This window comes from Cardiocondyla obscurior, linkage group LG12 (assembly GCF_019399895.1).
Source record: "Cardiocondyla obscurior isolate alpha-2009 linkage group LG12, Cobs3.1, whole genome shotgun sequence".
NCBI classification, from domain to species: Eukaryota; Metazoa; Arthropoda; class Insecta; order Hymenoptera; family Formicidae; genus Cardiocondyla; species Cardiocondyla obscurior.
Window position 1 is genome coordinate 549,232 of NC_091875.1, and position 17,700 is coordinate 566,931.

Below are 17,700 nucleotides of genomic sequence, written 5' to 3' on the forward strand. Positions count from 1 at the left end.
ATCCTTCGAATGTTGAACGACGACGCCGATCGCGTAAGCGTGCGTACCTGTTATGGATGATGCGTGTAAACCGCTCTACGGTTCTACCATTAACCGCATTTACACGCGCAGCGGAGCGAGTAAGCGCGGACGTCGCCGTTCCTTCCGCCTCCTCGTTTCGTGCCTATTCCACATCGGGTTTTCCCATCGCTAAACGAGCCTCGCGGGAATTGTTATTTAAAAAAAAAAAAAAAAAAAATAGAAAGAGAGAGACTGGTATTTCTGTACCGTGCACCTGATTTCCCTGAACAAATATGCCAATAGATACCGTTCCGAACATTCCTCAGATAAAGCGATGAAATTCGTGAAATTTTAAGGATTAATTAATTACTGTACTACTTTTTACAAATACCTTAAATAATTGTTTTACACTTAAGCGAGTTCGAACGATTATTTGAAATAATTTTGCCTGCGTCATAATGAACATGGGACGCGATTCTAAGATAGTGTGTTACTACGTGGTTATTAATTTCATCCGTGATTTCGTCGTGCTAAATAACGTACTCTCAGAATCCAGGTACATGCCATATACATAATGACTCCCCGGTACTTTCTGGTTAGCGTTTCTTACGTTATCTCTCAGCTGACGTCGGCGCGCCCTAGCAATTTCTTATTAGCAACGTAGTCTGATTGCAAACCGAGGGGCATCTATCACGCTTCTACTTTTCCCCGTTGCTGCCGGCGATGCATTACGCACCAGAAATGCCTTTGCTTTATAAAGTGCCCATTTTTCGCGAAAAAAAAACGCACGATACCCAAATGTTGACATAAATTATTTGTAATAAATAAAACAGCACTAATATACGTATAATTTTTCATATAAAATTAAAATAAAAAAATATAAATTAGAAATTTATAAAAAAAAGTTAAAGTAGAAAATAATATATTTTATATTACTAAAAAAAAAATTATTTCTCTTTTCAAAAACAATTATAAAGAAAATTTTGAATTAATTACACGATATTTTTTTTTTTAATGACAGGCATCTGCTCGGGCAAGCAATATCAATTATATGTTAGTTAATTTAAATAATTACATAGTTATATCAAGTTTAAGATCAACACGTGTAAATCGACGACTAATATTTCCTCTCTCTTCTTTTTTTTTTAACCACTGAATATTACACAGTTATCATCTAAAGATTCTAAAGCGTTACACATATCAAATCCTAGTTGTCGATTACCGCGTCTACAACGAAATGATTAATGAACATCCAGACACGTCGGTTCTCTTTAAGAAACGTTCCTCGAAGGCAACTCGAGTATGTGTGTTGTCCGTGGCATACACCGACAGCGAACAGTTGCGGTAACGTGTAATCATGGAAAACGTCGTATACCACACGTGCACAGGTGCGTGGCGGAGCTGCGAAGTAAACCCTCGTGCGAGCCGACATCACGGATTCTAGGCGCGAGTGCGACAAGTATAACGGCGGAACGCGGACAGACGGAGCTGGCTCTAATCCGGTCGGCCTCGAAAACCTCTCCTCCGTATGCCGTTATTATTCCTGTCATCCGTTACTCAGTAGACGAATAAAAAGAGGTCCGCCGCCTCTCCGTGTGCCAGTGCGGCTCGTATCCTCCAGCACATGGCGGTCCTATGTTTCCCGATCTGTCTCTTCCCCTTTGTGCTTTCGCGCCTGCAAGCTTTGCGAACCTCGCCTTGCAGCCGTCGGTCTCCAGTGAACCACGGGCGGCAAAACGAGACGCAAATGGAAATTACGGATTGCAATCTGCAGCGAGGAATGTTCGACAAATCGTCGCGTAGTTGTTTTGATTGGGGAATTAATTTACGGTACACATTCGACGGTCTAACTGTGATAACAAGATAGTCGCATTGGATTAGCCGGCATTAAATTTATTTGCATTGATATTGACGCGAACATCTCAGTTAATACGAGTAAATCTGTAGACTGTTTATTTTTATTATATTGTCGGCACAATCTTTATATTAGATAGTAAAAAAATTTTATTGTTGCTAGTACTTCGGGTTTTTATTTGTTAATTTTTTTTTATATCAAATATTACGAACGTGATTTCCCTTTCGTTGAATATGCACGAATGTCCCAGAGGAAAGCCTACCGAATTTAAGCGGATGAATATTCAGTAACATACAAACATAAAAGTGTTCACGCAATCAGACAACGGTAAATATATCATCTTGGCCGACTACTTTCTCGAGATCTCTGAAATTTTTATTGCGATGTCACTGACACTTCGCGAGAACATATGTAGCTACATTTTTTATTTCATATCTCCCGTTTTTACGACCAAGTTTTGTATCATGTAACTCTTATCTTCTAAAAATCGAAATAGCTTTAGCTCGGCAGCTAATAATTAATAAATTACAAAAAAATCGGAAAAAGAGTTGAATATAAAAACAATTGTTTTAACTTAAACAAATTTCCATAAAAATAAATTAATAGTAATTTATATATTGTACACATATCCAAATAACCATAACATAAAAAAAGAAAAGTACGCACTTTAATTTTTCCGCGAGGGTTTGATACAAAAATTGACGACGCGTTATAAAATGCGGAGAAAAGAAAGAAAAGAATGAAGAAGAGTCGGAAATCAATGTGGTCGTCGTAGATCAAGTCAGCTGAGGGATAAACGCTTTCGCGGACCGATTTAATTGGCATTACGACCCTTCGATCGCGCGGGTGGGCGAGCCACGTGCGTGCACGCATTCGCGGGACTGGTCGCGCGATACCATCAACAACGAGAAAGAAAAAAGGAAGGAAATTCCACCAGTCGCCCTCGAGTCCGGACCTTAGGGCTCGAGGGAATCCTGCACGAACATCAGCGAGTCCCGCTTCCGTTTCGTAGATGCGACTGAAACTCGTCGCTTCTCGCAATTCACGCCGTTGCGTGCGTTGCGCCCGCGCACCTCGTTATCTCGCGATTATTTAAAGCGCTATCTATTGTAATGAGAAATTAACAGACGCGAACATTCCAAATTGGATGAAAATCTGTCGACAATGACGGCGCGGGGCGATAAATGAGTTTCGCGATTCATGAATAAGTGATGTTGACGCATGTTATTCATGAAAGATTGTAACAAACAATGAGTGATGAATAATCTTCGCAGTTTTATCTTATTATGCACGTTCCAGGTGCATCTTTGTACTTTCAAGACGCAATGTGCACTTTGCACGGAAAATTATACTTTCATAAAAGATATATTTGAAGATACATTTTTGTTAATTCGATATGCGCGCGTACGTAACTTCTTTTTTAACGCACCATGAACTTGGGATGAAATGTTTTATCAGTGATAACAGCTGATTGTCGGTAAGAAACGTTTTCTACATAATCGGTAACAGCTTTCTGAGGGATCTGGAAGCTTGATCAGAATTGATCTAGGTGTCGCATATTACCGAGACGAGATTTACTCTATAAATAACAAATTAAAAATTAAATAAAAAAGAAATTAATTATTTACAAAGAAAAAGAAAACAGGGAAAAATATTTCCGTGTGTAAATTACTAGAAAAACTTGAAATCCATTAATAATAATAAAGTGTACTAAATAATCACCTAAGACTTTTTTTTTATAATTATAATTTAATTAAAAGATATTAATAGGTCAGGTATCAGTTTACGTCAAAACAAAGTTCGTCCTTTTTCTATGATAAAATAATCGAGTTTTACGATTATCACTTTCACGGAAACATTTTTCGACTCGATTGAACGCGCCTATCTCGTCCCACAATTCACCCGTGATGCCACGTGATGGCAGGATATGGATACCCTTTTTTTCTCGTAATATTTTCCACGTTCGACCACCGGACTGGTCGTCCAATCCGCATTTTCAATGGGTTTTCGATGGGATTTTACGACGGCCAAAGCGAGCGTCGCATTCCAAAGCCGAATCGATCAATAAATAAAATAAAAATAACAAGAGAAGTTGCCGGATAAAAAAAAAAAGAATGGTGAAAGTAAACGTAGTGGAAGAAGAGATCTTTCAAAAGAAAGAAGAAAAAAAAAGTCATACTTTTTTTATTTTTTAAATCAACTTCTTTCTTTATTGCGAATTAGCTAATTTACAATAATTGCTATTGTAAAAAATAATTTATACAGTGTAAGATAGGGTGTATTATACAACTGTGAGCTTTTTCGAAATCTTATTTTCCCATTTGCCATCCGTTCGGATTTCAGAACGCGCACGTCAATTTTCATTGTTCTTTTCGAAAGATAAGAGCCGATTTCATTCCGCCGGTGAAGGGACAGGAGAGGATATTTAAATCTGCTCTCTCGGAATACGTTTATGTCAGTCGTCCGATTCTCGCGAAGCAGAGTAGCGAGATTGAGTGTCGACGGAGGCATCCTTGACTGACAGCAAATACGGAGGGTGAAAAGGATCGCGCGAAAGGGTAGTGAAGAAAGACGAGCCATGTGCCGAGGCAGCTTGTTTAAGGACGCTCGTATTTTATCGATCGTTGAACTTCACAGATAGCCAAAACTTGCTTCTCTCTGTGATTGCAGGTCTGACATTTCCCGTTACCATATTCTCTTTATCTGCAAACTAATATCGCAACAATTTACATATCTTGTAACGCAACTTCCGAGGTTCCTTCCGAAACGGACGTAGATAATGCGATATATTTTGAGCACGCGATTGCATTCAAATACGCCGGCAATCTCAAGACAACATCGTGGGAATTTGATATAGAAACGGCATATTGAATAACGAAAGGGGTTTCTTTGGGAAATGACATTCGCGTTCGCTCGTGCAATTTATAACGAAATTTAATTCAGATTCGTTATCGGTTTTATCAAGTTTGATTGTTAGATTTCGTAATGCTCTTTGTAGAAATTCAAGTCTTCGCAAGGCAACTAAATATTTAAAATAATATATAAAATGAATATAATAACTTTCTGAATTTTAATTACTAAACTTCGAGTGTAAGATACGAGCAATGCTTTTTATCGCTTTCGGATTTAGTAATAAAAGATAGCAATCACTTAACTACTATCTTATCAATCACTAACACGTTTGCTCTCATCATGTGCAGCTATCGTTTAAGAATTTTTCTTATATTCTCATGTTATATATAAAATTGATATTTATACTAATTATCCATGTCAACTTTGTGAAATCGTCCAACAATTACGCGGTAAAATAAATGTTATATCTTAAACAAAGCGTAAAAAAAAAAAAATTAGAAAAAAAGCGAGGCTTTATGGAATCGTGCGCTTTATCGGTTCTCTTCCTCTACGTTTGATACTTGCACAGATGAGAATCGAAGTTAATGGAAGGGTTGACAATGTCGCGACAACGGTACAAAAACGCAGCGAAGAGACTATCGTGTAGGGCGTATTTAATCACTAGGGACAACAAAGTGATGAAAAATCCAGGTCGCTTTGAAGAGGGGATTCGTGCTCTGGTAGTTACGAAGGTGATGATGACCTGGACGGGAAGCGAGTGATATGACGACTCTGACGGAGTATCTGGACGAGGGTATTAAAATGTCAGCTCACGCGGGGCTGAAGCTGTCGAGTGCGTTTCGCGTGCGTTAATGCGAGACCGAACCCTCGTGTTGCTCTTCGATTTCAATCGCGCTAGGTATCTCCACCCCTATGCGTTACGTCGACACTGTTTTCGGTACGTACGCGTGTGAAATGTCGAGGATATTTCACTGTGAAGTTTCGACGCGCGACGGGGGTTCCGTAGGGCTGCCGAATATATGGAAATGCATGACGTGTGTACCGCGGAAAGTTTATTAAATTATTTCGTCGCGATCCCGTGCGAAGAAATAATGAATATGAATGAAAATGATACCCTGGAAGCGTGCTTAAGTAAAATATAGATGGATAATCTTTTTACGGAGTATGGAATTGTTCCGATATAATAATGCGTTAGCTTAAACTTCTAAAGCCCGCGGGATCGCCTTCGTCTTTCGACGAAGGGTTTTATGGAAATTTTACAGATTCACCTGCCTTGGTATCAACTGTCATTAATTGATGTTTACTTAATAACGAGGTAATTGCGTATACCTAATGAGGTCACGTTTGAGGAATGAAAATGAAGTTTGTGAAAGTCAGCTCGAATGATACGTCAAAATTGAGCATGAAATTATGGATAGCAATTAATTCGACGCGACTCAGCTTATATTATCATTTCGAGGCTCAATAAATTAATCCACCATCCTAAAATAATATCGCAATAGACTTTGAAACAACACTATGATAATGTCGCTTTAATTACTCTCACGAATGTTTAGCTGAACAATTTGGAATATTAAACGTCGTATTAATGAAGTAAAACACGCGCTTACATTTTTAATTACGATTCAATTCCTAAAGACTAAAACTTTAATCTATCGCGTTAAACACGGTCAGGCAAATAATCGATTCCAGATCACCAGTTAAATATACGTACTTTCGTTTAAAATTTCTACGCAAAAGTGATTTAAATGACTGACGACTCGAGAGATGCACCTTTGGCGCGAGAGATGGTTTTCGCTTCGCCCCAGTTGGTGAATATTTTCCGCGCCAAGCGTCAGCAACGCGAAAGAAGAGCGCACCTGACGCGCTTCCATCGACGGCGCTGAAAAGGCCCAGATTCGGTGATCCGTCTTAATCGGATGCCAACGTTCCCGGATGTGACGGGACGATGAGCAAACGCCGTTGCCGCGGCCTGGTTGCCGCCGTGGCGCTCACATCGGCCGTAGCTACCCCTCGTTCGTTCTCTCTCCTCAGCATCCCTCGGCATCCCTTTTAGTCTTAGCCGCCGGCTATACATAAACTATACACCCCCGGTGGTAGCGACAAGCAACGACCCCGACTCGTGTGTCTCGCCTGTATGCGCCGCGGGGGCCGCCTGTCCCGCGCGCCTGCTCGTTCGGGCATGAAAATTCCGCACCCCTCGTTGCACAGAATCATCCCGCAATCCATCGATCGAGCCGGCCCATCGTTCCGCTCCCGTTGGACCGCGAGAACGACGAGGGAGAAAAAAAAAAAAAAAAGAGAGAAACACGAAGACACGCGCGAGATGAACGGTGTGTCCGAGTTGCGAAGAAGCTGAGCGCGCGACACGCGGTTTCCTTCCTCCCGTAAACCCCAGATGAAAAAAAAAAAAAAAAAATGAAATCGCGCTACGCTACGAACCGGGATGCGAGCCGGATAATGAAGGGTTAATAACCTTCGTCGGAAGGGCAATTGATTTTGCGTAGCCAAGCGTGATCTTGTTCAACATTCGTTTTCGATTCTTTGCGGATAACACCTGACGGAAATGTTTTAAGAGCTAATTTCGACTTTTGACATGCAAATAGAATAATGAGATATTTGAAGTTTGAACCTTTCACCCTTGCTTCAATTTTCTCTATGTTTTATGAAAATCTTTCTACACGAAGATTTGAATCGTATTATACGCTCTCTCTCTGGTAAAGGTTTCAATATTTGAAGCTGTATTACTTTCTACCTTAACGATTTAAGCGTAAATGTTCAAGTTTGTTGATCGCCGCGAGCGGGCGAAATTTCGGTAAGAAATAATTGCATTATTTAGGTACTCTAGCGCACATGTTCTCTAATAGAACGATCGTTAGTGGGCGCATTAGCGATCGGGGGCGACCGTAAATTCGAAGGGTCGTGTCGCGAACAATGGCGAAACAATTTCGTAACAAACTACAGGCGAAGGTTTCGGGAATGGTTACTGCCAAAACTCTCGTAATAGTAGGAGAAAGCCGACAGCGACAAAGCGCATTTCAATTGATATATGATACATGCGAGAACCCAACTCGTTAGAATTATCCCTGCTTTCTCTGTAATGCCGACATCCCATTTGCAAATTAAGACGTGAAATTTAAAGTATCAGAATTGCGGAGAATTCTGAAGTAAAGCACACACGATAAATCATTTAAACAATTCCTAATAGTAATTAAAAAAAAGGACGAGAGTAAACGTTAGTTGTTAAGAAGGTTATGAAATTCAGTATCGGGTCAATATGCAATTAATATTCAGCATATAAATTTTTTTGTAACGCGTTAAATTGTGTAGAGGTGAGAAAGAAAGAGAGAGATGGGCAGGGAGCTGGGGGGAAGGGAGACGAGGGAAGGGTGAGCGGCGTACGTGCCGCGCGCGAGCTACGTTCCCCCACTACTCCCACTCTCGCTCTGTCCTTCTCCAGCGGTCCAACGAAACGTACGTACGCAGCACGTGCTCCGTACGTATTAAAGATCTACGGGCAGAATCGACGGGTCAGGGCACTTAAATCTGGCGTGAACTACCTCCCGCATTAACTGGGCGTACCGACGACTACATCTTTTCGATATAAAGTGAGTTAAAAACACGTGTATGCGTATATTAAATTCGTGTGTCTTTGCCATTAACGAAGCGTGGACGAGGACAGTCGGGCTCGAGGGAAGAGGGCTTTAATCGACGGGTCCGCGATAGATTCGGGAGGTATTCATTCGTGGTGTAAGAATACGAAGGCTGGAAAATTCTATTAACATATTTTTATAGTTGTGTAGTGACCGAGAGTAGAGGTCGGTCGCGCGCGCGGCGTACACATCTCGCGTGATGATCACGTAAAACGTAGGTATGTGCCGGCCGGTCGGTTGCCGTGTGTAAGTAAATATATTAGCTGATACGAACTGATCTTCGCGATAGATAACATGTACGTGTCGAGTATCTGTAAAGCGAATATTTCACACGGAATAGTTGTATTTACTTGTAATGCAGCACATTTAATTTTCGTTATTTTACTAACCAAATATAACTTTTTTTTGTTTCAGATGGAAATCCAGAAGAAGACTTTTGTCAAAGGAGCACCAGCCTAACATCCCCGTTAGAGTGGCCAGTTCTGAGAGGAGGAGGAGGCCTAGGAAAGGCATCAGGCACCGGCGGAGTAATCCATTGGTAAGGATCAAATCTTTTATTTCTTTTTTGTCGTTTTTAAAACTAAATTTTGTGTTATTATATTGCAATATTAAATTTAAATTCGAATTAATTTGAAATATTAAATTAAAATATTAAATTAAAAAAATCAGAAGCGCGTATAATCTTTTTTCTTTTTCTAAATAATTATTGAGATCTTTGCAATTTAATTTTTTTCATTTATTTGTTACAGATCACCTTACCAACACTCCGCCGAAAGTGAGTTGCATGCTTTTTTTTTGTAGATTATAATTATTAGCATTTCGGGTGGGAAAAAAATTTTATATTTATACCCGCGGCACAATTATATTAGTGCATAATATAAAATAAATATTTAATAAAATAAAATATTAATACACCGCGTCGGAAACCTAAAATAATAATTTTTTAAACAATGTAAGTAAATTAAAAAAAATTTTGATCAATTTATATATCTTGTCTTAATATTAATTTTACATATCAATGTAAATTGCATACATTTGTATGGAATTTACGTTGATATTATTGCAGCTCAACACTTCTTTGGATTTTTATCTGAGCGAAACAAGAATTCTGCTTAGATAAAAATCCGAAGGAGAAAAGGGTCGCTCGCCAAAATTATACGAATACGAACAGCAGCCGGTTCGTCGGTCGTTCGGGGCTGCCGATAGTTACCGGGCGTTTTTACGATTCTTTTTATTCGGGAGTGTCGAAAAATTTGTTAAGTAATTTTCGCGATTGTAGCTTCACCCGGACGCGTTCGCGAGTTACTTGTGCGCGGAAGGATGGCTCGTCACGTCCCATCTGAGAGGATGAGCAGGCCCAGGAGGCATCCTGCTTCGGCGGAGCAACTCTTAGGTAACCATAAATTTCTTTTATAAAATCTTTATCAAAGATTAACCTCTACTTTTTTTTTTTTTTATTAATTTGATTAACTAATATTCATGTCTACATTAATATTTTTCTTTTTATGTTACAGTCACCGGCAGAATTCTTCAACTCCGCTGAAGTTCATGCAGATTGGTGAGTCGCATGAATTTTTTTCCGTAGTTTGTAATTGGGGTCTCACAAAAAAGAGCCCGCGCATAGCGCGCGGATGATTTCTTCTTATAATAATAAATAATAAATAATGAAATAATAAAAATTAATACATGTAGTGTAAATAAAAAAGTTTTTTAATTACATTAAAAAAATACTGTTAAAAATCCATAGACTAAAATAATAAATTAATGTAATAAGCATTTTATTTTTCCTTTTAAAGAAACTTCTAAAAAGATTGCTCGTCTATATAAAATTCAGGATTTTCTTTTATAAATTCAGATGTAGGATTACTTTTAATATCTTCGTCAAAACGAAGTATGAATGATATATCGCGCAACGCTATTCCCCTTCTGTTTATGAAAGTATTACGCGATAGGTGAGAAAAAAAATGAAGCAAAAGATCAAGGGCTAAAGAACATTGGTCGGTGTAACATTAATAATTCGTTCGCCACGTCGGCTGCTTGCTCGTTCGAATAGACGTTAATCCCGTGGAAATTTTCCCGACAAATTACGTTCGCCGAACCGAGTGGAAGTTCGATTCTACGAGGAATCTCGAAGAGAAATTACACGTTTTCAAGAGCGACCGCAGAAATTAAATCTTTTCCCACAGACTTTCAGCAGTCGATCTAATTTCGCGCGAAAAGGTGGAGGAAAGTGCATACACATAGACAGGGAAAAGAAAGTCACGGAGAGTTCAGAGATCGATTCGAGACCGAAAATAATTATAAGTAAATTATCGTTTTACGGCAACGCGCGTAAAAAATGTTGTGAAAAGATATATTAATGCGAATGTTAATGACGTTTCGCAACAGCGTGATATAATCTTGTATCGAATTTCGAGAGTGGTTTCCCATTACGCGTTTGCATTATTATCATTTTCTGTGTTTTATTATCATTCGTCAATTATATCTCATAGGAATTTGATACAGATTTACGAGTTTTATAAATAAAGAATAATCCAACTCGCGTTAAATCTCACTAGAACACGGTATTATCGATTTTCGCGGCATACGAGGGATAATAATTGCTAATGAAAATCCGAAAGAAGGCGAAACAGCGAAAATTGCGCGATAGTTTAGAAAAAGTTCCCACATTTATCGATTGATTGGGAAACCACTACCGACCACTACTACATCGTATCGTATTGCCCGAGGATTCAGCACTGATTTAGTCTCCGCACGCTTGCTCAGAAAACGGGGGAGGTTTGATCTCTTTTAACTCCGTACTTTAATGTTAGCCGACTTTGTCTTCCCTAATGCTCCATCGCCTCGTCGCCCTTCCCTATCTGGGTTTCGGATTCAACCGCGCGGTCTTTTAAGACGGCGGAAGTGCGGACGATAAAAAGTCAAGTTGCGAGCGGGAACCTATAAGAATTACGCGACCGAAACGTTCCACCAAAGGGCTGGATGCCGATTCGTGCCCGACTCCGCAATAGTCTGCTACGAGGTCGGAATAATTAAAAAGGAGAAGTCTTACCCGACGCGAAAACTTTCGAATTACCTTGGCCGGTTCCGTTAAATAATAGTTTCAAAAGATACTTTGATTTACGAATCACTCTGAAAATTACATGCATTTTGAATGAATACGAAAGTGACCAGAATCTGAAAGAGTAAAATGGTACGCCAGAAATATATATAAATTATTTGCAAAATGTATTCTTGTTTAATGTAGGTACTAACTAAAATTAATTCGCATTACAAAGATTAAAATATTTTGCGTAGAATAATATTCATTTTATATATGGGGTAAATTTTGATAATTAAATTGAATTATATTTTCTCGCATACTTGCGTTTTTGCTATTCGAAAAACGGTGGGAAAACTTTAATTTTTTCGCTACGTTTTAAATATCGAGCAATCTCATAATTTTGACAAAATCAATGTTCATGTCTTTAGACACCTGTCCGGTCCGTGCAATTATGTACGCGCGAGTGTTTGCATGAAGTCGGGTTGTAATTTAATCGTCATCTAACGCGTTTATCCGGCCATTACACAATCGAATTACGTCCGTCGATAATCGGTTCGCCGGTCAACCGCCGACACGGAGAAAGGCTACCGGAGCAAATCTGGGTGCAACATGGTGCATGCACATCTAAATGCCATACGGTGAACTCTCTCTCTCTTTCTTTTTCTTTCTCAATGCAGCACGATTAGCTAGGTCATCTGTTCATCTCTTTCTATCGTCAACATTTGCGAGATATGCGACAAATTTATTCACACTTTCAATTTTCCGTCCGCGAGGTGTCCTGAAAACTAGTTCTAACGGCAGATCCTTTCACTACTTCGGAATAAATGTTTTCTTAATTTTCTTGATTAAAGATAAGTACGAAAGTTGTAAATAATAACTTTTAAATCGTTACTGAATAACAAATATTATTTAACAAATTAAAAAAATTGAGCAAAAAAATTCTTATGTAATTTAAATTAATTTTTTTACTTTATAAAAAATGTAGTGAAAAAATAGTCAAATATAGTAACGCGTGCCAAGTATATTTAAAAAATCAAACTCTAAAAACGAAAAGTATCGAAAAATTATAAGAAAAGAAATTATTGTAAGAATTTTATGGGTCAATAACCGAGCTCAACGAAGCGGAAATTAAGCTAAGGCGTGAAATGTAAAATAAAATAAATATAAAAAAAAATGACCGGGAGCTAACACGCCTTCTTGTGCGAATGTGAAAGTGTCTCTCAATTTAAAATAGATATAAAATAACAGATACTATTAGAGAGCGCAATTATCATACTTTTAATAAACCGTCAAATGTGATAAGAGAACTTGTAAACATAAAAAAAAAAAAAATGGTAAGGATTATTTTTTTTTTTTTCTTTAAAATTTTTATAACTCAATTTTGTAATATTCAATTTAAAAAATCAGAGGCGCTGTATAATTTAATTTTTTCACTTATTTGTTACAAATCATGGTTTATTTTAGTGTGTATCTAAAAAGCAGAGATATTAAATTTAATTGGCTCTCTTTTAGTTCAACGTATTACACTATTAATTTACATGCGTTGCGCATTCATCAAGTTTGCGCCAACGCGCCTGTTAATTTTCGGGTTCATTAAATCCTTCCACCGCAATAGAATTTCCATGAATTTAGAGTACACTCGGTATACAATTGTCGTAATAAATTCGTATCGTCTGGTTTTTAAATTGCGCTCGCAAAACAAACGTGAAACGATAGCGGCAAGCGGAATAAATTTCGTAATAAGCGGAAAAATGCAATCGTTATTGAAAGTGTCGAGCCAGGATATTTCAATATCGTTTTTGCGTGACCAAACGACTTATACAGATCGAATCGAAATCAACAGCCGCGATCGTGACTTTCTATCCATCGAACGTTCTACAGATTCGATTTTTACGCGATCAAACGCAATGATAACGGGGTTGTAGTCGAGAATGGGTTTGACACTCATAACACACCTGTGCATTCGCCAAGGCGGGGCAAACAGTAGATCGAAATAAAGATTTCAATCTTTTGCAACCGAATCACGCGACTTGTCTCTTGGCACGAAGTGAAATCGATTGAGTACGATTTCTTTTGATTTATCTCGCTCTCAACTATTTCGCGACGTATAACGATAAAAAGAAAAATTACACTCGTATATATAATAAATACTTAATACTGATAAATATTAAGAATACCTTTAATATATTAATTAAAAAAAAATATATCAAGGTAGACTTTTAATTAACACTTAAATTAAAATACAGAGGAATGTAGAATTGAACCCGATCGAGATCTGAATGAGATCAGATTCAGTCCGTGATAGGATCGCATTTACCTCGAGCAAGATCGTTAAGTAACACGAAACGCGGCGACGAGGTGCATCTTCGTGCACTTAACGCGCGATTCGTGATTGGCATTCGCGGCATCGTGGATCATCCTTAATGACGATGATTCATGCCGTGAGTTCGCGAGATAGAGACGCGGTGACAACGATTGCCATTCACCGGTCGACAGCCTCACGTATGACTTATTGATCGGTCTATCGGCGAGCCTAGCCTTCGGCCTCGCAGTGAAATACATTTAATTAACCCAATATATCTCCAACAGATATGTGCGCGCGCGTTCATATTATGCAGCGGGATACATGTCGATTGCGTAACAAAGTATCGTTGCCCGTTCGCGTATCGCATGTCAAAAGTATTAACAGATATCGAAATACAATCCTCTACCCCGTAGCAACACAATCGAAGATACCCCGCGTGAGAAAGCTGCGAGATTTTTTCAGATGCGCTCGACGTTGCAAGACGGATTCAATCTCGTGCCCCGCGGTAATTGAAAGACTGAGAAAGTTCGTAACAACTAAGAGAATCGTCGTATATTCCGTGAACTCTTCCTACAAGTGATTTTTATTAATAACAAAATACGTGAATGTCACGGAAAATTCATAAATGCGATTGCGAAATACGCGTGAACGCGTTAAAAAAAACGGAGCCGCTACGCCTCGTGGTTCGTAAATAGGTCGTGTAAATTACCCGGTGAGTTATTAAATTAATTAACTGCGTTCCAATTAATACCGTAAGAACGGAAACATGATACCGCGCAAACCAATCACTGCCATCCGGTTTTCGTCATTAAATTCCACCGTTCTGACTCTAATATCTGTTATTACAGTAAATCTAATAAGCTGTATTGAAAACATGTGAGACATTCGGATAGTTTTAAATTTGTTACAGACAATGCGTCGCGCAATAATCTCGTGTCGCGTTAAACCGTGCGACAATTAACGATCTGCCAATACATTTTACATCTGAATTTATATCTACAAATAATTTTAAACCAGGCGCAAAAATGAGTATGTAAAAAATAAAAACCTATCACGGTATCCGCCGTAAAAACTTCCGCGTGTAATAAACTGTAGTAGATAATAGGAAATTCTAAGTCCAGGCAATTCTCGGGCCATTAATTCCTCCAATTTATCGCCTCGCATACACGTTTCAAAGTCTAGCGCTTAAAATAATGCGCCACATCATCGGCCACAGAAATTGCGCGTGCTATCGTCAAAACGGAATGCGAAGCTGTCGTTGACGTGATTGAAGATTACTTCCGACGAGGTAATTTTCTTCGGTGCGCTCGCTCGCGAGGGCGAGCCATTCGGTATTTCGTACGTTATGTAAAGAGATCGTGCGCGTTGCATGAAAGGGCAAATAAATCTGTGCGTAATGAATATCGTGGGAAACGCAAACTCGCAAACGTGATCTCGTGTGGGCGCGGACTTTGCCGGCGTTCGCGCCGGAATACCGACGCACGTATGCACGCATGTACGAACGTATACCGGAACGTGTGCTTCGGAAAGGACACGCGGTAACGTCTCTCCATACTCATTCGTAAAACATAGTATTCGCACAGTCATTCATGAACTCCGGAGGAGGAATGACTTGCGGTTCTCATAGATCAGGTGCACAGATCTTTGATTCTTCTATTCTCACAAACAGAAAGCTCTTTGAATACCTTCCCCGTCACCCTGACGTCGTTAACCGCGCTATTTTTAATATCATTAATCAATTTAAAAGTTAAAGACTTTGAGCAGCCATTTTTGAAACCAAATTAATAGCGCGATCTCTTAATAATTATTAATCGGGAATATTATGTTACGGATAATTTGCGGAAGAAGCACTGTTAACTAATGAAGAGAGATTTCATTTAATTTTATGTATCGCGTTGCTTTGTTGAAACTCAACCGTTAAATTTTAATGAAACTGAACGCAAAATGATCTAATTAATTAATGATGATAAATTTATACGGCATTGTAAAAAGTAATATTGAGATTATGATTCTAAAGCCTTCCGTTTAATAATTTACTAATATTAAATATAACATTTAAGCGTGTTCAATAATGCCTGGCAAAGCAATCGATAATATACTGATAATTAGTATACAAATCACGATAAATGCTCGCTTCCGAGTGTGCACACGATTATGTAAATTAGGCTCTAATTATAACGCGTATCTATGTTCAAAACGATAAATTATTTAAGAGCACAATACGTACGTATCTAGTAAATTGTTACATATACATCAACTGCGATTCGCATAAAAAAAAAAAGTAAACTGGAAATGACGAGTGAAAAAGAATGTAAGAACAGAAGGCGGAGAGTGAAAAGCTAACAGAATCATACAGGAATCTTGTTATTTATTCCAGTTCTGCCAGTCATTGGAATCGTAATTAAAACTGGAAATCTCACGGTCTTCCAACTCGATATCGTACAAATTAATTTTTCCCCGGTTTCAATAGCGCTCGGTTAGGTTTTATTTAATTATATCGGTCCTCTCTTCTTCCGCGTATTCGTCGCAACAATTTTCCACCCTTTCGTAAGGGTTGAGATCAACGTTGTTCCCTCGTTCCGTCCTCACTTTCCTCCTTCGCGAATAAAATCATAAAATTAAGAACGCAGGTTTTCATTACGAGCCCCCGCGGGTAGGTGATTAAAGGATTGCTTTCGTTTTTATTATTTTTTATTTTTTTTTTTTATTTGCGGTTTTATTTTTATTCGTGCCTCGCAAACGCGCGTGGCCCTTGACTCCGCACTTGGCGGCCGTTAAACGCTCGTTACCGGGTATTTCGCTTATGTCCGGATGTTTTATGTACCGAGGATCGTCGGATTATTCGCTTTACGGGTCCCACGACTCCTTGATCACGTCGTAAAGATCGATACGTTCCGCATTTTGACATTATATTTACATCATTTGAAGCTCGTATTTCTAGTTACAGAATGTATCGCGTCAAACGTTCACACTACTTCATTATCGTAAAATTGAGTTACGACTTGTCATCCTAACAGCAGCAAAAGAAAATTAATACTGTGATAAAAATAATTAAAGATAAACAGTTACCGAATAATTTCTTGAATAATTTGTTATTTGTAATTATGAATTCTTGTTAGCGTTTAATTATCATGACAAAATTCATTAACTTCACCACAAATGTAGCATTTCTGGCATACCGCGCGACGAACAAAAACACGAAATTTTTTATCCGCAACGACTCACGCAACGACAAATTGATTTCATTCATTTATCCGCAGCGCGACGGACAGCGGTGCACCCAAATGAGACCAATTTGATTGTAAAAATCAAATTGCGAACGCAACGACGAGACAGTTTTTTATTTCAGTAGCGTGGGTGTTCGAATTTATGCGATAAATTGCCCGTATTTTCGTCGAAATTCGCCCATTATCAACGTTCACCGTTCTGCAACGTACAATTTATAAAATTTTCCAAGAACCGATAATCATAAAGAATTGATATACTGAGAATAAATTTAAATTGATAATTTGCATAAAAATTAATTATTCCATGGTAACACTTTCAAGAACTTTGTCTTATCACGTTGCATCATTTGCGTATCGTATCGTGCGGATAACTTGTAGCTTCTCATACATTTTATTAATATTTATCACATCGTTGATATTCAAAGAGCTTTCCCCTCCTCTCCGCAGATTATCGCGTGAAACAAATCGTTGACAATATCAATGTCGATCACACGTAAATTTCTTAATTGACTCACCTGTCGCGATCGCATTTGCATGCAACGCGCGGCGTTAGAATACGTTTCCGCGGTAATTTCACTCCGGCGATTCTCACGACAACAACGCGGCGATTTCCGTAAACAATCAAACGGTCAGCCGGTTCACTTCCACGATACCCGCCGCGTGTGATACTAGACTTATCCCCACGGAATCTACGTCGCGAGTGCGAAGCGGATAAATGCTCGGCGTATTCCCATGGGATATCGGATGCACGATGCACGGAACAA

General features: G+C 38.8%; 2 protein-coding genes across 5 annotated transcripts in view; one reads left to right on the forward strand and one right to left on the reverse strand.

Annotated features, from left to right (window-relative positions):
• Nucleotides 1-9,949, forward strand: part of LOC139107314 (uncharacterized) — a 107,867-nt gene extending 97,918 nt beyond the window's left edge. For 2 of the 4 annotated variants that reach the window (XM_070664831.1, XM_070664832.1), the window contains one exon: nt 8,776-9,104. In XM_070664831.1, coding sequence (XP_070520932.1) covers nt 8,776-8,903 — 128 coding nt within the window. In that variant the 3' untranslated portion in view covers nt 8,904-9,104. The other 2 variants (XR_011546497.1, XM_070664833.1) reach the window with 2 other exon arrangements.
• Nucleotides 1-17,700, reverse strand: part of Raskol (Ras GTPase-activating protein raskol) — a 219,734-nt gene that overhangs the window by 160,250 nt on the left and 41,784 nt on the right. The window lies entirely within an intron of this gene.